General features: G+C 42.4%; 2 protein-coding genes across 5 annotated transcripts; one reads left to right on the forward strand and one right to left on the reverse strand.

Annotated features, from left to right (window-relative positions):
- Window positions 1-4342: 4342 nt before the first annotated feature.
- On the reverse strand, window positions 4343-12003 carry BDBG_05830 (RNA-binding protein). Of its 3 annotated transcripts, none has more exons than XM_031722327.1 (10): window positions 11913-12003; window positions 10446-11797; window positions 10075-10101; window positions 9389-9822; window positions 8922-9201; window positions 7859-8843; window positions 7616-7782; window positions 7444-7557; window positions 7194-7380; window positions 4343-7128 (listed from the first exon to the last, which is right to left on the reverse strand). In XM_031722327.1, the coding sequence occupies exons 2-10, from the start codon at window positions 10713-10715 to the stop codon at window positions 6437-6439; spliced, it is 3156 nt and encodes a 1051-aa protein (XP_031579190.1). In that variant the 5' UTR covers window positions 10716-11797; window positions 11913-12003; the 3' UTR covers window positions 4343-6436. The 3 variants fall into 3 exon arrangements, with proteins under 3 accessions (XP_031579190.1, XP_031579189.1, XP_031579191.1); XM_031722329.1 differs by having other exon boundaries at window positions 4469-7128; window positions 8922-9198; XM_031722328.1 differs by lacking the exon at window positions 11913-12003 and having other exon boundaries at window positions 4470-7128; window positions 10446-10847; window positions 10923-11622.
- Window positions 12004-15333: 3330 nt separating this feature from the next.
- On the forward strand, window positions 15334-20402 carry BDBG_05832. 2 transcript variants are annotated; one of them, XM_031722331.1, is made up of 3 exons: window positions 15334-16460; window positions 16557-17800; window positions 17896-19532. In XM_031722331.1, the coding sequence occupies exons 2-3, from the start codon at window positions 17797-17799 to the stop codon at window positions 19347-19349; spliced, it is 1458 nt and encodes a 485-aa protein (XP_031579193.1). In that variant the 5' UTR covers window positions 15334-16460; window positions 16557-17796; the 3' UTR covers window positions 19350-19532. The 2 variants fall into 2 exon arrangements, with proteins under 2 accessions (XP_031579193.1, XP_031579192.1); XM_031722330.1 differs by having other exon boundaries at window positions 15334-17800; window positions 17896-20402.
- The last annotated feature ends 4675 nt before the right edge of the window (window positions 20403-25077 follow it).

Below are 25077 nucleotides of genomic sequence, written 5' to 3' on the forward strand. Positions count from 1 at the left end.
CTGATTTTCAGATAGCTGTGATAGCTATATGAAATTGTAGATAATTACACATGAAATGTATAAGATAACACTTATCATTATAGCACTGTGTAGAGTCATGTGTGATATCAGTGTATAGATGTTTAAATGATATTTAAGATCTAATGTGAAGATATCTAAATATTTGATTTTTCACATTAGATAGATGACAGAGTTTGCAAAGCTCAGTGATAAGCTTGTTCACAGTGTCTTCTAAATAAGTGATTTGAACATCAGTTGTATCATTTACAAGCTTTTGAATGATGATTTTTAAAGAATGTTCTAATCTCTTATATTATATAGACTGTGTAGCTATAGAGATCTTAGGTTTTTATAAAGATTTTATAGAAGTGTATATTAACAGATTGAAAGAATGATTTGTTAAAGTGTGTATTAATAGATTAGAAGAAGAATTTGTAGAAGTTGAAGAATTTAAAAATATTATTTTTTCAGATATAGAGATTTTTGAAGTGTAAGATATAACAGCTGTATTAACTTTAATAGTGAATTTTTCTGATATAGTTGAGAAAACAGTTATATTACTATATTCTGTAACTAGCAATCTCTTAAATACTTTAATACATGCAAAGATTATATTATCTGTGTATTTTTACAATCTGAAGTCTTTTTCATTATAATAGATGTCTTCTATATAAAAACACAGTTTTCATACAATAATATTTGTATGAAAATTCAGAATATAAGCTGTATTAATAAGATTGATATTGAACTGCTTTTCTGCTTCATTTATTATAATAGTTCTAACAGTTTTATAATCTTCAACTTTAGTGCTGAAATTATCTGTATAAACTTCCATGTTCATGTTTATAGATGTAAAGAATAGAAAATATGTTCAATTATTGTATATATACTGTTTTATATCAGTATCAAAGATTCAGAAGTTTCAGAGATAGAAGTGTGAATTTAAAGAGTTTATTAATATTTTTTGAATTTACTGATTAATAGATTGATAATTGATAGATTAAGAATCTGATTACTTCAGAACTATTTCTTCTAGAACTACTTCATCTATTATATCTGTATTTATAAATAAATCTCTAGATATTGCATGATTAACACATCTCTTCAATTCTTAATTCTTAAGAGCTTGATCAATCTGAGTTCTCTTCTCTCTGTTTTTCTTCTATTCAGATAACTTTCTTGATGAATTGAGATAGTAGTGCTGAGTGTATTAGTGACAGACTCTGCAGATACAGTTTCTGAATATTACTGATAATGAGATCTTTTACTGAGATCTTTTATTAAGAGTAGTAAAATTCATAGATTTATTTTCTTTAAGAATACTTATTTCTCTATATTATTTCTTAAAGTTCTTAACTAACTCTATCAAAGATATGACATCTTTATTATATCAGACATTCTTAGCTCATACTTATATATAATCTACATTAATAGCTAGATTCATATTAAAGAAATCTTTCTTCAAGTTGAACTGTTCAGTTATATCTGTCTCTTTGATATTATCTTTAATAAGAGATCAGTCATTTAATCACTTCTCTATATCTCTGTTTTTCAGTGCTTTACAGAGATCATGATATCAGATTCTCATATTATCTTGATAGTCTGCAGTTATGAGTGAGAGATAATCTCTTAATAAACAGATAATCTTCTTTATATCATCATTCTTACTATGCATATATTATAGTTCTGTGATATTCACTGTTCTTTATATAACATCTTATATCTTTGTCATACCTTCATTCAATTTCTCATATTTTATATATTTGATTTTTCACACAGTGATCTTGATATTATATACTATCTTGATCTCTGCAGTGACTTCTTCTGAACACTCAGATTTCAGAGATTCTTCTAGTTCAGAGAAAATATCAGGTTTATCAAGATTGATAAAGTCTGATATCTTCTTGTTCTTTGTGTATTCTAGCATATACTTGTATCAAAGTTTTCAATCTTCAGAAACACTAAGGTGAACTGTTGCACTAGACATTGTCTTATCTGTCATATCAGTTATATTGAATGAATTGAGAAATCAGTTCAAGTATTTGAGAATATGATCAGAATTCAGTGTATAACAGTTAAGTATTTCAGAATGTATACATGTCAGAATCTATCTTCTCAGTTTGAATGATAGTTATCAGTTCAAATGAGAATTGAGATTGATGATCAATTGTCTCAGTTTGAATGATAGTTAATCAGTTTGAAAGAGGATTGAAATCAGTGTATCGCGCTTCTCTTCAGATGCTGCTTACCAAGCTCATAACTGTTGAAATTGGTGTCACGGATGAATATGTTGAAGACATATGAATCTTATGTGTATCAAGATCTGCTTGTTATATTATTCATGCACTATCTAATATATCTATTTCATACAAAAGATAGAGCTATTTATAGTAAAATATATGTGCGAGCCAAGAGAGCTAGCATAAGCAAGTATTAGATGAGTGTTGTAGTAAGCTGATGATGATGAGAAATATTGTAGTAATACGATGTTAGTGGCGTTCAGTAGTGTATAACCTCTTTTTCCTGACACCTAGTTATCTACAATTCCAAGATGATTGCCAACAGGACCAAATGGAACAAATTTCTATTTCTTTTTTTTTTCCTCTTCTTTTTTTAATTAATTATTATTATTATTATTATTATTATTATTTTCCAAATAATTCATTTAATAATCGTCCTACCACCTTCTATTAGCTTTGTATCAACTCAGTCATGCACGTAAAGAACCGACGAAACGTACCGTGTAAACCATGCATGTGCCATCTGATAGGTCACAGTAGACATTGTTGTATACATCATGATACTACAATACAAAAAAGAAAAGGAGGACGATGCTTAGTTCAACTTCATTTCATTTACACACCAGAAAAAAAAGAAAAAAAGGTCATGGGACGGGACGTACAAGTGCCATCTGCCAACAGTCAAGACTCTCTTGGCACATATAGTCTGCCAGACAGCGGAATTCCAGAGAGCACGGGAGCCAGAATGGTTCTTTTCTTGCGTGTATGATGGTGGTCTTGGGAACAACGAGGAGAAGGGCTGCCAGGACTGCGATGGCAGGCTTCATGGTGGATGGTGTATCCTATTTTTCTGGATCTTTGTTGTGTGTATATATATATATATATATATTGTACTGTACATTGTATTGTATAAAACTGACTATATATATAAAAAAAGTGTACTCAAATTAAGACCACTCGCGCTCACTCACCCCCCTCCTTTCAATATATACCCCACCAGGGGGGGGACCCTCCTTTCATCGTCATCGCCATCGCCGTCCTCTATTCCCGGGGGTATTTGAAATTGGAAAAGAAGCTCAGAGGCCTCGGCAATATCCCCCTGGATCGCATCGCCAAGTATTTCCCGTTTATAAACTCCCCGCCGCCCATTCGTTACCGAAGCGCGGGTGACGGTGGTACCCACCCGGCTACCCTACCTGTGGGGGGAGGACCGGGGCGGTAGCTACCCTATGAGCTACCCGGGATGGATCCATGGCAGCCCACGGCCAGATCCCCGGGTAACCAGGGTGAGTCATACCTACCTAGCTCTGAGGCAGGTTGTGTCATCTCTAATCTGTTGACTGTGATTCGTGCGGAATCGTGCATGCGACGGAGTTTTAGCGGCAGCTTACCCTGGGTATTGCAAGGAAATTCACGCGATATGATTGGGCGGCTAACTATGGCACTAACGCGGGGCTGCAACAGCGGGTATCGCGCCAAGGGTCAGGCACGAATTTTCTAAACCTTCATTGTTTTTCCTTACGAGTGATTTTTTATGATGATGATTATCATGCCATTCCAGCAGACATGTAGCAGTTTGAAAATCCTGTTATATTACTACCTTTACACACCAAATATCAGTGAAAAATGGATCTTAATGAGTCTCAAATTGATCACTTCTGCAGCAGCAAGCCTTATTAACTGCTGTCTCTGACATAGATACTGTCATATTGCCTCTCAAGTTACATTATCACAGTTGCTCACCATGATTGGTGATTTTTGATGATATTTGCAGGTCTCTGGATGCTGTACAGCCACACTGGAATGTGTCAGCAGATATCATGACAAATTTAACTTGAATAGGTTTAAATCTACCATTTTTTCAACTAAATACAATACACTGTTGAACTCCATATTTATTAATAAATATGAATCTGACTGCCAGCTTGGCATGCTTGGAGAGTTGTACGGAGTTATACGCAGAATCTACCGAACAGAAGGCCTTATCCGGCCAGGTTAGCGCGTATAACCCCGGCCAGAGCCGTCCAGGGCCGTACAAGCTGGCACTATACGGACTTATACGGCCCTGGACGGGGTCACCGAACAGGCCCTTAGTTCGTTCTGCGTCTTTTATTTCAGCAAACAGACTGAGCACGACGGGGTATAAGAACGGTGCAATGATGAACGTGAAGGTTTTATGCTTCTCTAAATTGTCCACAAGAGAAGAAAATAAAAAAATAAACAAAAAGATTGAATTTGAATTTGAATTTGTTTATGGGTACATCTAGTCTAGATGGAGCTATGAGGACAATGATACGATGATGATCAGATGATAAATAAAGTTGGGGAATAAAAAAAAAGAGACAAACAAAAAGAACAAATGAAAGAAAAAATGATAATGACGGGCAAACAGGGAAGCATTGATTGGATAGAAAATGGAACATTATGAAGCACATGACGAATAACTAGCGCTAGCATAGGCTTACTAAGGTCGGAACGTGAATGGAAACATGGAAGGAAAAGCGATGGGATGTAAGGGAAGAAGAAACAAGATAGGGGAAAAGTTCATGGTACATACATTTCAGGGGACGGAATTGAAAACGTTGACGCGCACTGCCTTTCATTAGGTTTGGCGTTTCGAATTGGCAGTGGCCGTTTGGCTATTCATCGTCGACAGGGGGTTCAGAAAAAAAAATGAAAAAATGAAAATGAAAATGATAAATCAGAGCTAGTGAGAACAAATACATGAACTGAAGTGGGTTTGCGGGAACATACTTGGAGAGGAATCAATACAAACAACGGCTCTTTCGTTGAAGAAAGATGGGAAAGTGCATTAGGTCTGTCTTTGGGGAGGATGGGCGCGAGCTACGCCAAAGGACAGAGGCGGTTTGCAACTCTTGTCTCGATTGGTATCGATCCAAGATGTAGCCGTGAACAAAAGACAGGTAAAAAAACAAGCTGACATGGTAAACTGACGAGAAATTGAGCCTGGATTTGAGAAGGGGAAGAAAGGAAGGAAAAAAAAGGGGGGGGGGGATATGGAAAGAAAGAAAGAAAGAAAAAAGAGCTTGACAACGTCGACCATCTGTGAATTTCGAATCACCTCTTTCCCAATCCAATCATATCGTCCAAGGAGTATATATCATGACGATTGACGAACTGGGTTGATCAGTGCATCATAGCCGCAAGAGCGCGCCGCAGCGCAAATACAAATCGGCCCGCGGGAAAAAACAGGCAATAAATGTGATACTAGTCAAAAATATATTGGACGAAAATAGATGTGAGGCGGCTGCCAACCGTGGGACAGAACCCAGTATCATAACCCACCGCCTATCCAAACCACAAACCACAACGTATGCTTGAATGCAAAGAAGACAGCAAGAATGTCAAGCAACGTAAATGTAGAAAAATGGGTTTGATTGAAGAAAGACAGATCACGTGTGCAAAAGTGCATAGAACACATCGGCTTGCGAGATCTTGAGCCGTCCTATCGCGTAGGGATGCTTGTCTCACGATGGAAATAATGAACTTAGGAAATACAATACATTCCCTTTTTTTCGTTTTTGCTGGATGGACGGTATGGAGGGGGGCCGGCAAAAACAGTTGCTAAAAGTTTCAATGGACGACGTCTGGTGGGAATTCAGGAAAGAAAATGACACCAAGGATGCCAAAATATGTCCCGTCTGGATGCGATTGGCGCGTATGAGATAAGAAAAAATACAAAATTCTTTGGCGAGGGACGTGGAGGGATGCGTCGTAATGTTTATTGCCAAGACACCTAAATCGTTAAAATGTATCGTTCGGTATATGGTCTGCGTTCTTTGCTTCGTGCCTTTGGGCGTATCTGCATTTTGTGCCTTGCGTAACGTTTATCTGTGCCCGGTAATAAACAAGAAAAAGGAAGAAAAAAGAGAAGATGCCAAAATAAAAGGGAAATCGTTTACAGATCTGATGTAGAGAGGTCTGAAAAAAATGGCGTCAGTCGTGGGAGACAAGACAATATCATCAAGACATGGTATTTTCTTTCCCTCCCATCCCCGAAGATGCTTATTGGGCCGTTAAACAAAATAATTTCTCATGACTCGTGTCGTCGTGAATCTGGTGTACATTTGCGAACGAACAAAACAAAAACAGGGTAAAAAAGAAGACAAAAATTGAAGAAGACTAAGTAACAGGCCTGCAGGGGCAACGTAGACCCGGGGATGCATGGTAAATGTTCAAGAGAAAAATGGGTATCCCTGTACTGGAAAAGCATTGATTCCGTTCGTAGCTTGTTGAGGAATCGGGCTGTAGATGGTGGGTGAGTTGCCTTCATTGCCGTTAACGTTACCGGTGGCGGGCGGGGTATTGGCAGAACTGTTACTGCCATTCGCTGCAGATGAGGCGGAAGATGAGCTACTGTTGGTTGCCGTCGCTTTGTTAATCATATTATCGCCGACGTTGTTAAACTGCTGTTGTGGATATTGGGTAATGATGGAGTTTGGAAAGGGGTGAATCTGGTGGTACACGTTCGTCATATCGTTAGGTGTAATTTGGCCGCTGGAACCCCCGCTCACGCGACCTTGGTTCTCGACACTCAGGATCTTTCCGGCAATGCGGCGACCGTGAGGAGTCTGGCGAATTGCTGGGAGGATCGGACGGATAGCTTCGATCAGTTTGGTGCGATATTCAGGGTCAGCAAAATCCATGGCTGTTTGAACGACATAGTTCGCAAAGGAGTCACGGAGCATTTTTTCGAGTTCACTGGGGACCAGCATCTCCTCCACCAAAGAGGAACGAGACTGAGGATCGGCTGTCCGGATACATTTCTCAATCACGTTCGAGCTGAATTTCTGCTTGGATAAGGCAGGGATGTTCCCACGGAAGCTGCGACAAATAGGCTCGATAAAGTGAGGCTCGTTGAGATCCACTGTGGGTTAAGTTTGTCAGAAAATCGATCCCCTGAGTATCAGGGAGGTAGTGGAAATTCCTTACAGATATACTGAACCACGTAATTCCCAAACGGATCCTGAACTAACGTGAATGCGTTATTAGTGATCTGTTCGATCAGTCGAGCACGCTGTTCGCCAGAAGCGTGGTCAATGCAACGTTGCAGCACGCAACAGCCGTGTCGATGCGTTCCAACTGCCACGCAGCTTGTCCCAACGGCATCATAAATGAACTAAAGAAAATCGAATGTTAGTAGCCTAAAAGAAACATCCGAACCTGAAGAGATATGGAGTACCTGAGCATCTGGTGCAGAGAGGCGATTCAAGCACTTCTGGATAACATGGTTTCCATTCAAATCTTGCACGAGTTCAACCACTCGATCACGTAACGCGTTGATCACGGTTTGAGTCTATAGCGTTGTTAGTAAACCGATAATACCGGCTTCATTTCAACGGCCACAATGGTACCTGTTCCGGTGTGGAGATGAATTCGATCATCTTCTGTAAAGCCCGAGTCCCATGCTGGTTCAGTGCGATCTTGACAAGTTGAGGAGCAGCATTGTTGATGAGGGCGGTACGCTGTTCATCGTTGGAGTATTCGAGAAGCTTCTGGCAGAGGTAGTTCCCGAACGGATCTAAAAGAACGAAAAGCAAAACCAGATACGTCAGAAAGGAGATCGCTGTGTTTATGTTGTAAGGCCAAGGACTAACCGGTCATTAGTTCCACAACATGAATATGGGTCTCCAAGAATATCATCTGCACATGTGCTGGGTTCTGCTCCTCCAGCTTCTTCTGCAGATAGCGACACCCATACTGGTCCTTACACATGCCATATAACTCGCCTTGATAGGTTTCCAATGGAGCGTTTCCAAACCGCGAAAATTGGACAGATTCACCATCTCCGCTACGGCGACCCTGGCCCGGGTTTCTTGCAGGGCTTTCTGGGAACCGAGCGTAGGGCGAATAAGGAGCAGTATTGATATAGGAACCATATGGTGGGTTTGGCTGGAATGCTTGGGTTTGGCCATTGGCTTGGAGGGGGCTGGTAATGAATGGCTGCATGGCGTATCCATAAACGGGATTTGGGAAAGAGGCCATAGCTGAAGTACCATTTGGCATCCCATTTATTCCATTTATCCCATTGGTTGGGGATGTCAATTGTGGTCCAAAAGGGGTGGCACTTGCCTGCAAAACTGACTGCAGTGGTTGGAGATTAAAGGCCTGATCCTCTCGCTCAGGGGACATTGGGGATGCTGGGGTGGTGTCGTTTGCATGGGAGTGAGGAGTAGCCGGAACCCGACCAACACTAGAAATATGCGAATGGAAATGCTCTGAGTGGGACGTTGGCGGAGTTACTGCAGTATAGCCATTATTCTTAGTGGGGATATCATTAGTGGAATATGACATCTGGAGAGAAGCAGGCCTAGACTGGGATCCATTGGCGGTACAGTAGAGGCTCTGGGTGTTGTGATACGTTGAAAACCCGGGCTCAAGTGAATGTCTGTGAGATTGGCGGGTGTCACTTGTAGGTGAAAATGGGGCTGAAATTTGCTCGCCTTGTGAGCGGTTGTTCCCAACGTGCTGAGACATGTTCAATGAATTGTGAGGCAGTGAAGCGTGATGACGATGACCATAACTCTCTGGGCCTGGGGTACGTGAGTTGGCTAAATCCAAGGCAGCAGAATTGGCTGATAGCTAGATTAAGGAAACAACGTTAGTTTGATGTCTGATATCAGTTTAGAGTTAGAATAATGGTTTAAACACTTCGCTTACCAAACCAGAATTATCGTCACGACGGATCAGGGTAGGGAATTTGTCGTCAGGATCGGTTAACTTGAGATAGCTCTTTACGTCAGGGGTTGGAATACGATCGTCGTCCTTCAAGCCCCTCCTATCTTCGTCGTCGTCATCCCCAAACGCAAACTTGGCTGGATGGAATGGATTCAGACCAATGGACCTGCTAAAGCCGTTGACTGTGGCTGTGGCTGTAGTTGTGGTGGAATTGGACTGCGAACCAAAACTGGACGTGGGTAGGGAGTATCTGTTGATACTACTAAAAATAAAGATAGTCAGCATCAAGTGAATAATGGGCAACGCTTTGTAGGGATGAATGTGAGAATGAAGTGGTAACGGGTCCAGAGGCCAAGCAAAGAACTGGAACACTGCTGGCTCGAGTCTTTGGAAGCCCCAGGGCTGCAGGAAACTAATTGATATACAAGCAAAAATGTAGAAATACATACGAGGCACCCTGACGAAAAGAGGGGAAAGGCTCCGGAAGATATTCCTCCTCAGAGTTCCGGCGAGAACCCAGCAGAGACTGAGGTGCAGATGCTTGGCTTGGAGCAGTAGATATTACTGATTTGGCCTGGCCAGTTGGAGATACAACCTGTGAAGGGCCAAAGAGGTTAAACACTCCAGGTGCCGTTGCACTGGAAGTTGAAAAACGAGTTGGACGAGAGAAGGCAGTCGGGAAACCGTTGTCTCTATATTCCGGCGGGGTTGTGGGTTCACTGACGGCACCAGCCAGGCTTGAGTTAGCATTAGCAAGGTCTCTAGCCATCTGGTCTAATTCCTGGCGCTCTTTCTCCTGTTGGAGATCCAAGAGCTTCATATCAGCCTCGAAGCGTTTTCTTTGCTCTCTCATGTATTCGATATGGGCTTTCTTCTTCTCGAACTGTAAAAGGTCGTCAGAAAACGAGTGCTATACGCAAAAGAATCGAAAGGCTGATGGAGGGAATTGACAAGCCAAAAAAATGAACGAGATCGGCGAAATGGTTAAGCAATCAAAGTGAGGGAGATGGGGGAGGGAGAAGTTGAAGTTGAAGTGTTATGGTATGAGAAGAGCTGCATGAAGTGTGAAAGTTGAAGAGTTGTAAAACGTAGAGAAAGAGAAAATAAAAAGCAGGAGGGAAAGGGGGGCCCTCACCAACTGCGACTTGTGAATCTGCGTGGCCTGTGACGAAGCGAAAATCCAGATATAAGTCAGCCGGTCATCGCTCATACCATGCTCCAAAAAGGAATTTAGAAACTGAGCAAAGAAACCATCCAATCTCGCTGTAACATCTAGCATCGCTGCTATACAAAGCTCCATTCACTTTTTATAGCCTCCCCTCTGCCCCAACGTCCTGTGCCACGCTCAACCCCCAACGCCCAACCCCCCCCCAACTACCAGCCGTTCCTCATTCCCTCCAATCCCACCACACCACTCCCCCACCAGTTCCCCCCCAACCAAACAACAGATGTGAAATATAACAACGACAACAATGACACAACAACACAAGCAGCAGCTCAACTCACCGAGGAGAGGAAGTCCAAAGACTCCGGGAAAGGCAGGGGCTGGGTATTGTTAAAGGCGGGCCATGAGGAAAGCTTGCTGGCGTCGGTGGTGAAGCGACGTTGGAGGTTTGCGCGCACATCTGAGGGCGGGTGGAAGGCGGAGATGTAGCTGGCAGGCTGACCCCTGGTGGGCGAGGGGTAGCTGGAGAAAGGCGAGTCGGAGGGCGGAGAGCGAGGGGAGGAAAACCGGAGCTCTTCAAGACGCTCGCTCAGACCGTTCTTGAAAGCCATTGTATAATATGGGGCGAGTCTATGTGCGTTTGTCTATATCTCTCACTCACTCTTTTTCTCTCTCTCGCGCTATGTGTAAGTGTGCGTGTGCGTGTATGTGTGTGTGCGTGTGTGTATGGAGGGTGGCACAGACTACACGGACGCAGGAAGAATGAACATGTCAGAGAACGAAGGCGGGGGTGAGTGGGGAAAGCAGAGAGAACAAACGAGAGCAACCCAAAGCGAAAGAGCGCAGAAAACCCCGGCAGCGGGGGAGGGGAGATTTGGAGAGGGGAACGCGAGCTGTCTGCAGGAGGGCAGGAGGGTAGGGAGAACAGCAATTGGCAAAGAAAAAGCGAGCGCAGAGGGCGGGAAAAGAGAGGAGGGGAGGGAGAATGAAGCGACAGAGAGGGGAGGGGGGAGTTGATGAGATGAGGTTGGAGGTTGAGAGAGGAGAGGAGGGAGAGGAGGGAGAGAGGATGCGGATAGGAGGGAGGAAGGCAGAGGCAGAAAGTGGCAGATGAGAGGAGAGCAGAGGCCGAGGTGGAAGTATGACTAAACAACCAACAACGCCCCCCCAGTCCCAGTCCCAGTCCCAAGTCCAAGTCCAGTCGGCGCAGTTGGCGGTGTGTCTTTTTTTCTTTTTTCTGTTCTTTCTGTTCTTTCTTTTCTTTCTTGGGCCTAACCCCTCGAACGCGGGACTATTGCTAACTAGCCACCGCTACAACTAGCCAGCCAGCCCACAGTCAAATCACCGAGACCAGAACCAAGGGGGTTGTTCCTTAATCATAATTCCCCCGCCCCAGTCACATCCACACACATGTCATCCCATCTCCCGGGCTAACTGGCTGCTTGCTTGCTTGCTTGCGTGCTTGCTTGCTATCCGCGGAAAGAGGGCGGGAGGAAGGAAATGGAGGACAAGGGAGAGAGAAAAACACCGGATATGTTATTATTATTGAATAATGAAAGAATGTTACTCACGCAGGATTGCCAAGTACCTTATCTCTCTCTCTCTCTCTCTCTCTCTCTCTCTCTCTCTCTCTCTCTATCTCGGTCAAGGAAATCGAGTTCGAGTTCGAGTCAGATTTCTCCGGAACTAGGGTCTGGTCAAGCAAAATTCAGCAGAGTTAACTATGGCCCACAGTGCTATATAGATGCACGGCTGCTGCTGCTGCTGCATTTGCATGTCTTCAGGTCAACCTTCAACAATATACATACATGAACAACATATACACACTTTGTTTTTTGTGGTCTCGTGGGGATATATCAAATATATTCGTACCCACGTCGTTGCATTCCCTTTTGCGTTTTTTTGTTTTTATTCTTTCTTTCTTTCTTTCTTTAATTCCTATTTCCTATTTCCTTTCCCTTTCCTTCTTGTTCTATTCTCTTTTTCCTTTCGCCGTTCTATGTCCTATAGTAGGGGAATTATTATAGTTTGCTTTGTTGGTACAGCGAGATCGATATAGAGTGAGATCGGTTCAAGATCGATCGACGACTGCAATCGAGGTGTCACAAGTGGGTGGGGGGCTCGTTTCTGTTTCTCCTCCCCTTCTGCTTTTTCCTGAAAGACCGTCCGTTCACAGAGCTTTTGGGAAGAAGAATGGCAGGGCAAAAAAAGAAAAATTAAAGAGGTTTGTTTAGTTTTTCTCGAATTTTTCAGCAGCCTCCCGACCAGATAATCCCAAACCGAAGGGGAATAAAGGTAGGTAGGTGTTTTTGTAACTAGTTGAACAGGATGAAGAAGAAAGCGGATAGGAAGAAACAAGGTCACAGGAAATGAGAGAATTTTTTGTTGTACAGAGAGAACGAAAGGAGGGAGAGGAGACAGTGGAGATGGGGGAGATGGGAGATGGGAGAAACGATGTATTTGATATTTGATATTCGATCCCAATTCGCCGCGTTCTTTCACCACAAGACCATCAGAACATCATCCGGGGGAAGTCAATCAGCGACTTACCGAGAGGGAGAGAGAGGTAAGAAACTGAAGAAAGAAGAGGGAATGATCGGGATAAAATGAGAAAGGGTAAAAAAGAAAAGAAAAAGACAAAAGAAGAAAGAAGAAGAAACGAAGCTACCAGCTACAGTACAATAGCCCCAAATGGTTGGAGAACATGAGAATGCGCCTATGACATACCAGCGAAACGCGAACAAAATATGGCCCGCCCTACTACAACCCTCCGGGGTAAGAGAAGACGTGGACGGGATTGGCCGGGCGGGTTGAAACCGCAATTCCAAAATACATACGGAGTATACAGCACCGTGATACATACAAAAAATATTAAGCCGCGAATTTGTCAAATATCCATGTTCAACTGAGACGACTTGACAAGGAGGAGCGAGCGCACAGATGGCGTGCCTGGTGGGAATAAGACGAAGGCGGCGGCGGCGGCGGCGGCGACTGGGGTGCGGATGTAGCTACCCAGTAGTTGTAGTTAAATATGTATGGATATATGTATGGATGTATGCAGGATGAAGTGTACGGGAGTTGTATGTATGTACGTGTACCTCGCATGTACTCTACTCTCTAACAGATGAACAACGGGGAGCAAGCCCGTAGCCAGCGCGTAACTAATGGGATTGTCAGCTTGGAAAAGGGCCGTGAGCAGTGGAGGTACGGTACAATGTCAATTCTCGAAATCCTTGTGTTCCGCTGCAGGGAAATACCCGTCGAGAGATGGAGCTAGCCCCAGCTGCTATGAATCGATGGTATGTACATACATGTACTGTACATACGGAGTACAGAATGTGCTGGATGTTGGTTCTGCGTTTGGGCCTGGGCTAGGGCTGGCTGCTACTGCCTGGATGAGGGTTTTGGGTTTTGGGCTTTTGGTAACTATTGGGCGTTGATGGTTTCCAAAGTGACCAAAGTGATGTTCTTGTCGGCGTCTTTGTTGGGCAGCAAAAACACATGTGGGTACTCCGTATGGTATGGGATGTAGTTATGGGATGTACCTATTACCTACAGGCGCTAAGGGGTCACCGCTTGTTTCCCCCTCCTTTGAACCTCTACTACGTATTGAAGCTCTTTTGATGCTACTTGTCGAGGTGCCAGCTCCCCGGTGAGGCGTACCAGGCTGGTGTTTTCCGTTTAAGATCATTCTCGGAATTCTTGTTCTATTCCCTGGACAAAGCGAAGTCTTTGGCTGCCCTTGCTAATTCATTCAATTATTTTCTTTTATCCACCTTATATTTACCATATATATCCTTGTTATATGCATCTATGGGACAGGTCAGTTCGTGCAGCACTGGATCGAACCGACCCCACATCCAACATCCATCCACCCATACAGATATGATACGATACAGCCCTGCCCGACGTGGAAGCTGCTGAGTAGTTCCATTTCTTCTCCATTCTTATTCCCCATCTCTCATCCGCCCAAAAATACCCCATGCTCATTTCTCCTTTCTCATTGCCCATTGCCCATTGCTCATTGCTCATTGCTCAATGGCACAGTACAGTGGTGGCACAGTGGCACAGATCCCAGCGCATCTGGCATATGCCAATCAGCTCATGCTACCCCGGGCAAGAGTTTTGGTGACCATGATTGGTTGGTTGGTTGGTTGTCTTTTCCTTTTTCCGATGATTTATTTATATTTTTGAACACTTGAACGGCAGTAGAGTAGTGCGGGGGCAGAGGCAGAGCCCCATCTCATAGCGGTCCTCCATCTTCGGGTTTTGTCCTTGTTTCAATTCATTCAACATTTTTTTTTCCTTCCTAGCTTTTGACACTTTTGCATGATTCTATCAAAAGTGCATGGCCACCCTTTCTATTGTTTGAATTCTGACTGGTGCCGTTGTTGTTGCTCCTAGTGGAACTGAATTGGAATTGGAATTGGGATTGGGATTTGAGCCTGACGGACGGACCTGCAGTCAGTCAGGCCAGTAGTATATTATCGCCTTGGGGTCGCCCTGGTTCGGGGTATTATAGCCTAAAAGAAAACAAACCGTCATTTGACATTAGGCCAGGCTAGACTTCGGCTTCATGGCCCTCAGTGAGACCTTTGCTGTGATGTGATGCCTGCGAGGCTGCAAGGGCAAAGTCCCGCAAATTCAGATCAGTGAGGGTAACTACAGGGGGGAGGAGTATCAATTGATTGGGCTTCCGATCAGGGAGGCAAGGAAGGGAGCTGTTTGAAAATGAAGATAGATGGTTATTGTGGTTTTTATATAATTATTTTCACTTTTATTTTTTGAGGAATTTGCATATATTGTGATTATTATTTCAATCTGGGAGGGACTGATGATGGATTTGTTGACTGTGACAATCGATTCACCCCTCATCCCTAGTTAACTTAACTAGTTAAGTCACTAGTCAGCGAGTTGAACTGGTTGTTTCGGCCTTCCGCCGCCAACTCAACCTCCAGCTAGCATAACTTCCATTCCCCATATTTATCTAACTCCCCAGGTAACTAATATGATCATTATTATGTAGCTTATTCTCAATCAATGTTTGCCAACTGACCTTCCAAAATGCCAGGACACCACCTATTTTCCAGCAACTACACTGAGCACATACATTACACTCCAGTTACCTTAAGGCACGCCGTGACTCCAAAAGGAACAGGAATGACATCTACATGTACATGTACATTACATAGTACGGAGTATAGTACAGTACATTTCCCTCGGCTTGATTGGCTCTCGCCCCGTGATGTCCCAACAGATGGATCTCCAATGGCATTGTACGCCTATCCGCCGCACCAATCGCCACGACCTTCTGCGATGTGTAACGCCTGCAGCTGCATATTATTCCATGGGGCAGAGTCCGTCCAGAGACACACAATAACTGCGACCACGAGAAGAGATGTTAACAGGTTCCTAGGCCAGTCGAGATTGACTGGTCTTGTTACTCCTTTTTTTCTTTTCTTTTCTTTTCTTGTCTTTCCTCCCGCGCTTACGGAGGACAGAGCCATCACTTAACTCTTAGTTATTTGGGTTAAATCTATCCCCCACACGAACCAGCCTCTCCCAATTATTTCCCCGCAGATACTGAAAATCTCAGGAAGATTTAGGACTTGGCGTTTACCATGATAGTCACATTACGATTGAATGACCTAGCAAACTAAACTAGCGAAAGGGAGCAGTTTTCATCGAATTCGCTGCTTCCAACTGATTTTAAATCGGCTGGTAGCAAATTAAAATAAAGATAGGCATAGGAACTTGCCAACAAACTCAAAACCCATGGACCCAGCTTTTTTTCACAAGAACACGTCCTCAAACATGAGCTTGCCACGAAAGCTATGGTTCCGGGTTATTCATTTTGTGCGGTCGTAACTTCCGAACCTTGCAGGCCGCCCGGAAAGCGGGCGCCGTCTGGGGCTCTTCGGGGAAAAGGGCCTCTGCGTCGTGCAGCCAGCCTGCGGGCTTGGATTCAACAGTCTGCAGCGGGCGGAACGGAGGAGGGAAGTTTCACCCAAGTTGCATCACCTGGCTAGCTTGAAGGAGTTAGTCGGGATCTTCTGACGTTTGAGTGGTATGCTTTCGTCGAGGCTGCTGCTAGAAGGTGATGATGTTTTCTCATTTTTGCTCAATTGATAGCGGCTTTGAGATGGTGTTGAATGTTAATTTTAAAATGGCACTAGGATGGTTTCCCGAATGCTCTTGAACTTCCTTCGCATGTTCAATCTAATCGAGGGAAAAATCTAACCTGCAAGTAAAAAGTCGAATCGATCGAGCAAACCCACCAGCACAACCCGCGGTGTAACGCGAAACACGGGCCTAGCTCGATCTACTCAGTCTGATATGCAGTTATCACAGTTCTTGTGAGTGGAAAAAGAAGCCGCGAAATAATCTTTTGAAGTGCGATGATTGGCTCGGAAGCTGAGACGGGTATCCCTGCGACGGGTTTTCTGCGACAGGTTCAAGTTGAAAGGCACTGCAGGACTCTTGACATTTCCCGCAACTTCACGTTTATTTCCTACTGAGTTGCTGAGTTGCTGAGGGCAACGTCCAAAGCAGCCTTGGGACAAACCGACTGAGTCTCCCCCACAAATAGAAAGCTTTTTTTTTAAGGTACCGCAGACCGGCGCCTGCTTCTGCGCTGTTTCTCTGCGTGTCTAGCACGTTTCAACTGTTCAGTTGAGGGTTGGATTTATCTGCCGCCAATCGCCTATGCAGGGCGTTCAAACCAGCGGTGTAAGCCGCAGTAGCTTGCGTTTATCCACGTATGGTGTGGGGAGAAAGCGGGGAGGTTTTATAAGAGCTACGGCCTACAGAGTACGCTGTAGTTACGCAGCGCACACACACACACACACACAAAAGGTTAGTTACAGACGATTTGATTGAATATCAAGGGATGTTGACAGATACTTTTTAATGGCTCATCATGTTCCTTTTTCTTCCTCACAATCAGAAACATGGTTAAAGAGGGGAGTTTTAATCGCGAATTGAATCTGAAAAATTCTGTTTCATTATTCCTATTCTGAAGACACAACTATCTTTCGCTGCACATATGGACTGTATTGCCCAGTCTGCTTGTGTCTTAACCTCTAGTTATATACTATTGAGAGCTGTCTTGGTGGATGGTCAGACATCACATGAATGACGCTGAGGTTTGTTCCTCTTCGACCCATTCGATCATCCGCAAACACATCTTTCATCATCATTTCATTTCTCATCGTAGGAGCCAGTCTATTAATAATTCAATAGCAGGGCATTGCGCCTAATCTTCCTATTAATATCAGTTGTTGCTGCTCCTATGGTCATCCCTACCCACAAAATCTAGTGCCATGTGTTGGTCAAGGTCAACTACCTACAGTTCGCCCGGGCATTTCATACATAGCCAACGGAGCTAAAAACTCCCTATAGATGCACAGAGAACAACACACAGAAATGTGACGACATACCAGATGGATGCACCATACCATCTATCTACAAGAGGATTCTCCGATATAGGTGTGCTGGGGGCTATATTCAAATAAAGCTGGGTGATATGAACTCATACGTAGCGGAGTCTACCATTTCTGGCTTTTCTGTTATATAAAATAAATCATCTTGAACTTTTCTTTCTTTGGGGAACTGATTATTTTTTTATTTTAAAAAAAACGTACGGTACAGTCCTTTTTGGTGCTAAGAACCTGAAAATCCTCCGCAAAATATATGGGTTGGTTACATGTTTTTGTTATCGCCCCATGCTATTTATTAAATCCAAGCCATGTAACTAACTGCTTGTACGCTAACATCCCATCCATGATACAGATCAAATACTAGGCTCCCCGGGGGAAGAAGACACCATAGAGCTGACGGGCAACCACAATGGCGATGATACTCTTCAACATCACTACAATAATAAATACCATGTACATAGGAAAGGCAGCCCAATTGAGCATTGGGTAGACACCTCATCCTGGCCTTTCACTCCTTCTCTCGACACCGGCATCCTAATCCCACCCTTCCCCAACGAGTCCGCCAGTATCGTCCCCCACTGCTTCTCATCCATTCAGAGCCTTTCTGGCATCTCAGTTGCGTCATCGGAGAGCCTGTGCTACCAGACTCCCTTGGACTATCGCGGAATTTGCATATACCGCAATGAACCGTCGGAACCCCTGATGCAGAAGGCTAGGCATATTATTATAGAGGAAAACGATCCCTCCGCTGCTTATGCCCAGCTGCATGATGAGGCCGCTCTGCAGGAACTTACCAAACTCCCCCGCTACCTCTGGAATGCTACAGAAGAGGACGTGTTCGAAGAGCTAGGAAATCGTCTTACCCCCGGCCGCGAACATGATCACCACCATGGGCATTATCATGATGATGACAGCAATGGTGACATTCTCCACTCCACATTAGCCTGCTCAATCAAACAGCCATGGACCGAGTCCGTACCCGTTCCCCTTCTTCCTGATTTCCTCACGGCACCTTTCCTCCCGGACCCAGCGCCAGATAAAGCCTATGGTTTCTCGCATGATGCATTCACGCAAGCCCAACATACTATAATCCCAACACTTACCGAATCTGAAGCTGCAGCTGCAGCTCCAGCTACATATGCATCCGCATCTGGCAGCGACACCGAAACGGCCGTCCCACCCAGCCTCGATCCCGGTCCCAGTCCCAGTCTCAGTCCTAATTCCGCCAGGAGTCACGCGAGTCCCGATGGCAACCTCTTCTTCCCCTTCTTCGCTGTCAAAGTTACTTCCATGGCCACTGGCGGTACCCACCACGCAGCTACAGACGAAGCCAGCAGCACCGCGGCCATATCCCTCAACAGCCTCCTTGAGCTGCATCGCCGTACCGTCGGTACCCACCAGTTCGACCACACGCAGCCCTGGTTCTTCTCACTGACTATGGACCAGCAGATTGCGCGGCTGAATGTGCATTGGATTAGTAGCAGGTCCAGGTCGCGGGCGATGAAGACACAGCAGCCCCAATCCCAATCCCAATCGCAACCACAACAGAGCCAGCAGCGCGGGTCAGCTGCATCAACAAGCCCCACGCGCCTATTCAACACAGAGTTGCTATCTGTCTACATCCTCAGCGACACGAATGCCCTACGCGACCTCCAGAGGGCGATGTGCAATATCCTGCGCTATGGCAGGGAGATCCTTCTTCCCAAGGTGCGTCTGTTGCTTGATCTGTGTCAGCACCTGCCATGCGAGAGACGCAGTGTGGCATCGTCGAATCAGACAGAGACGGGCATGAGTACAGGGCGTTGACTGGGCGGAGATGGCCAGGTTGGTTCTCGTCATCCTAGCGTTATTGACAGGAATGCTGGTGAAGGGGACGACCAACAGCGGTTGCAGGAGCAGGAGCCGGAGCCTGACCAAGGCCAGAACCAGCAAGAGGCATGCGAAGGGGAGGCGCCAGATGTCCTTCCGTGACGATGATGGTGAGTGATAATGATGTGGATGCTAACGGCGATGGTCCGGGGAAGGGAGTGAGTGAATCTGTCCAAGGTTTGGGCGACAATATCGACATCAACGCCGCCGCATTCATTTTGTTTTTATTTTGTATTTACCTACTTGGGGCACAGATATTCGAGGAAGTTAGGTCTATACGCGTTAGTTTGAATGTGTTTTGGGTGGGCGGTTGATATCACGATATGACCATGAGTGGGACGGATTAGATGTGCCATGGGTGTGTTATTGGAGAGAGAATGACGGGTTGGTTCGTTTCAGCAGCCTGGTTGCGGGTATTCCCGCCACGCCAATGAAGGTGACAAGGATGGACAAATTGAATGGATGGAGAGATGAACACATGGGTGGTTGGTTCCCTTTTGAAAATTGTGACGGTCATGATGTTTTTTGCCTTTTATGATTTATGTTTCAATTGGGCCTGGTTTTGTAGTTTTATATGTGACTCTGCTGCGTTGGCTCGAGCGCTGGATTTGCTTGGAATCCTTTTTTACTTTTTCTTTCCCTTGATTTCTTTTCGCCTCCTTTTTCTTTTTTCCCCTCTTTGCGTTGACCTTTCATTGTAATCAAAGTATCAGCTCCTGTCATCAAGAGTACATGCTAGGTGGATACCCTTAGTTTGACCCGTTCCACAAAATTGTACGATCATAGCAAAAGAAGTGTGACTTAAGCGTCTTCTCAATGGAACCTACATGCACTAGACGAACAGATACGTCCTTCATGTATCTAGTGTACAGTTCATGTACAATGTACATGTTCATTCATCTACATTACATCTACGCGTGTTGGGAGGAGGAAGTCTGGCCGGGTCTTTTCATGACATCATCCATCCATCACGTCGGATCTCTGCAGCTGTAGGTCTTTTGGCAATGTGGAAAAAAAAAGATAATGAAGAATAAGAAAAGATAAAATATCTCGAACGCTATGCAATGCGCCGATTGTAGGGAGAAGGAAAGGAATCCTTAACGGACGGAATTCAATTTACTCTCTCCCTGTACGCCGCCCGCCCAGAAGAGGGCTGCCAATACGTAAACCATCAGTCCAGAATATCCCACCCCTAGGCATTGCATTGAATGGAAAAAACGATCTTAAACGTGTATAGTCTGCATGTATGATGTGTCCGTACCTGTAGCTAGAAAATGAGATGAGATATCCACACCAGTATTGGAGCGATGATGCATCGGGATATAAGTGGGGCATGCGCATAGATATGATGTATATATTTTTTTTGCTGGTTTAGAGGGCGGGGTGTGTGAAGGGAAACATCATGATGTAAGAGGGGTCAGTTAGTGGTGGGGTGTTGTTTTCTTCTCTTCGTCTTCTTGTCTTCTTCTCTTCTTGCTTGTTCAGAATCCACTTTACCCCTCCATTCCTCCCACCTTCCCTCCCCTAGCTAGCTCGGACAAATGACGTGTAACTTAAGTAGGAGAGATTAAAAAAAAAAAAAAAAAAAAAAAAAAAGAGCGTTTTCGGCTTCTTCGCGGGGCTGGGTTTAGGAGTACTATCATTAAAGTTCGAGGATGTTAGGCATGACTGGATGCATGCAGAATGCTCCACCAGAGCAGACCGAATCTTAACAATATCTATCCATCCTCGTAAAGGAAAACGGCACCCAATACTGTTATAAGCCAATTGATATGTGAAACTCATAGATCGTGAGAGGAAGGGCTTGTCGGGCATCAAAATTGCTCGTTTCTTTGAGAGGGGCAGGGTATAGCTAATGGAAGCGGGGAAGGGCAGTGAGATGTGGGGGGAGGGTTATTATTTTCGGGTGTAAGCAGAAGAGCACGGAGGGGCAAAAGAGGGGTCATGAGTTGGCAGTTTTGGAATGGCAAAGTATGTTTCCCTTTCCATGTCTTTGTTTTCTGTGCACTTCGTGGAGGTTGAACCGACTGAGATCTTGATGTGAAAACGTTGAATCGGCTGCTTAGTAATCAAGAAATTCTTGGAGGATAACGTTGTTGTAATCTAACTACGCGAGTTACACTAAATAGGTTGGGGTGGCACGTGACTAGGGTAGGTGTAGTAATCACCAACACCCCCCCTTGCTACACTGTGGCCTATAAGCTGCCACCTGGGGCCTCTCTCATCCCCAAATCTTTCAAAAATGCAATAATAATTAATTACATGAATCAGACCCTGATTTCCTCATTAGGAAAGACATCTGTACAGCAATAATCATAAAAATCAAGAAATACATACAAAATTCATTAATTCACTGTATTATTATTATCATTCAATCATTTCTTTCTGATCTCTTTCAAATCAATTCTTTTAATAAAATCTTCAAATGCAGGCTTCATCAGTGACTTGATAAGACTGTCAGCTATATTCACTGTAGAATTAACATATTTCATTATAATTTCTTCTTTTTTAATTAAATTGTGAAGAATATGATATTTAATCTTAATATGATATAATCTTTATATTCAGAATTCTCTCTTTGCTAGATCAATTGCTCTCTTATTATCAACTTATAGATGTAAGCATATTTTTGCTTTTTTATCATTCATCAACTCAGTGTTATATAATATATTATTTAATCAGATTATCTCACAAGCTATCTTACTAACTGTCACGCCTCTGACCGCGCCAAGGCCTTGCTGCGGTTTCACACAGCTCATTGCTTTCATGCGGATGATTTCATCTCATCTGAATCAGTTTTCAATCACTCTATAACATTATTCAGATATATTATAGAAAGATCTGATTAATGAATATAAGAACTCTGCTTCTATACAAGGTCAGCAGATTACTTTTTCTTAATAGTGAGATGCTGCTGAGATATCACTCTGACTATTCTTACTCATAAAATGAAAGAAGAGTATTCACTTATTATCTATATAGAATAGCTAGATACTAGCTTCTTATTAAAGAAGTCAGTGATTCATTTTTTTCTTCTACTGAAATATATACAAGAGTTACTATGTATCTTATACAATCTTCTTAGTATACTAAATATCATATCTGTGATATTCTTGTAATAACTCTGTAGTCTATGAGCTCACTATTTAAGCAAGATAGTTAAGCTTATTTATACAGCTTCTTAAATAACTATCTCTATATAATATCACTGACTAGTCACTGCTTCAGTTTCATTATATTACAATTTAAATCACTTAATCTGATTATAAGTTTGAATCAGTTAAGCTCTAACAGACTGATATAATCTCATATATCTACACTAAGACTGACTTAATCTCACTCTCTGAGAGAAACTCTACATTATTCTCTAGAGTGTGTATATCTCTATCTCAGCAGAAATTCAAGATTTCTGAACTCACTGTATATTTTAATATGAGCTCTTCAACTGTTCTATCACTGCTGTAGTCTCTACACATCTATATTTATTATAAAGATAGAGAGATTAAGATCAGAGATTCTCTAAGATATAAGAGAAACACATTGTCTGAATTTCACAGCTTTATCTGTATTCTTAAACAGAAATTTCATCTTAATCTGAGCCAGTATAATACTCATAAGATATAAGTAATATATACTGTCAATCTTCTTAAAGATATCTCTGCAACTACTTAAGTTATCAAGAAGAGAGAGCTTAAGTATATTAATACTATCATGACTGAGAAAGAATTCAAGAACTTTCTACTAAATTAAATTAAAGATTACTACAACTGTGACTTCACAGTGATACAGTAGTTCAACTCATTATATTAATAAGATAATAAGAATTCTTCTGATTTCAATATAAGATTTGAAGAATATTGAGAGAAATTGATCAATGATTTGAATCAATTAAAAACACAGCTTTATCTTACAAAGCTGACTCACAAGGTGTGAATAATAATATTATAATATCAGAGTTCACTAATCAATTATACTGAGCTTATCAACCTGACTTCTGAGATCTATTTAAATAATTAATTCTTTAAGAAAAAGATTAATAAGATCTTTTCTAAGTAATTAATAATAAGATCTAAACAGTACTGTGATGACTTTAGTGTAGAGAAAGTAAAGAAGAATTTCAAGTATTCTGATTCTTCACTCACTGTAAAGAAATATTAAAAAAGATTTAATAAAGATCTCTGTTTCAACTGCAGAGCTGATGATTACTATATCAGTGATTATAAGAAGCTGAAGAAGAGAAGAAACTGAGAAGATATCTTCTTAAAGTTGACTTCTCTTCTGATAAATGTATCTGTGGAAGATAAAGAAGAGAAAGAAATGAAGAATTGATAATTCTCATGTCTTCAAGTTCATGTTACAATTACAATGTATACTCTGAATGAGAAGATACTAGTGAGATGTCTATTTGACTCTGAGATGAATACTAACTTCATATTCTATTTCTTTTCTTTAATGAAGAGTTGAAAGAAGATAGATCTGTCAGATTATGTGAAATTTACTGATGAAATGAAATGTTACTGTTTTAACATAATTCAAGTGAAGTGTGTGATCACAGACTCAGAAGAAATCTTCAAGAAGAGCAGTCTGCTTCTTCATACAGTTAATATTATAGATGAGAATATCATTCTAGATCTTCTGTGATTAAGAGAAAACTATGGCGGGCTGCGTCTGATCAATCATAAAGACTATTCTGTTACACTTCATAGATTCTTCTGTTTCACTATTGAACATGTACACCCCGATTCTCAGCCATTCTCAATCACTGATCCTCGGCCGCTATAAATGTGTATAGATTCTTCCACCTCAGAGCTTCACTGTGTACATCATTACATACATGTATAGATATTCATTCTGATCACTGATTTCTACACTTTCTCTTTCTTTTTCTTCTTTAATGTTTTTCTCTTTGTTATATAAGATCTATCAATATTATACTGATCTATTCAGTGTAGATCTCTTACACTAGAAAAATGTTTATTCTCTTCTTATTAGAAAATGATTATTCATATATTATCTTCTCATCAGGAACAATTATTCATCAAGAGATATCTGAATGTGTAATGATATATAAGAAATAGAGAAACAGTCAAACAGTTAAGTAAACATCAAGTTCTCAGATAAAAGCTTACTCATCAGTTACTCTGATTCTGTAATAAGATTTTATAAACAGAATGTCAGTGAAAGATCTGAGAGTTCTGACACTCAGATATATGAGATATTCATATAATTATACTTCTTCAGATTTCATAGATATCACACATTCAACAAACAATATAATCATGTCTAATAATAATATGAGAGAATCTCTGAACATGAGTATAGATACAGTATCACAGTGACTCTAAGCAATGTTAAAACTATAATAACAATAAATAGCTGATATGCATGCAACTTAACAATGTCAATATAAAGAGATTTAATAATTAATTCATATAATTTCAACATCTACAGAATCAAATACAAAAGTACTGAAAGAATGCTTAGATACTCTTATATATTTCAATACTTCTGATCTCACTCTCTACTTATCATAGAGAATGAAAATACTCACAAAACTGAGTGTAGATAAAGATATCATCAGTTTATTAACTAATCAAGATTGATATATCAATGAATAATTGAAAGATTGTGTAAAACAGAAGTTTCATTCATGAATAGAAGCATG

The sequence above is a fragment of the Blastomyces gilchristii genome, assembly GCF_000003855.2.
Source record: "Blastomyces gilchristii SLH14081 genomic scaffold supercont1.12, whole genome shotgun sequence".
NCBI classification, from domain to species: Eukaryota; Fungi; Ascomycota; class Eurotiomycetes; order Onygenales; family Ajellomycetaceae; genus Blastomyces; species Blastomyces gilchristii.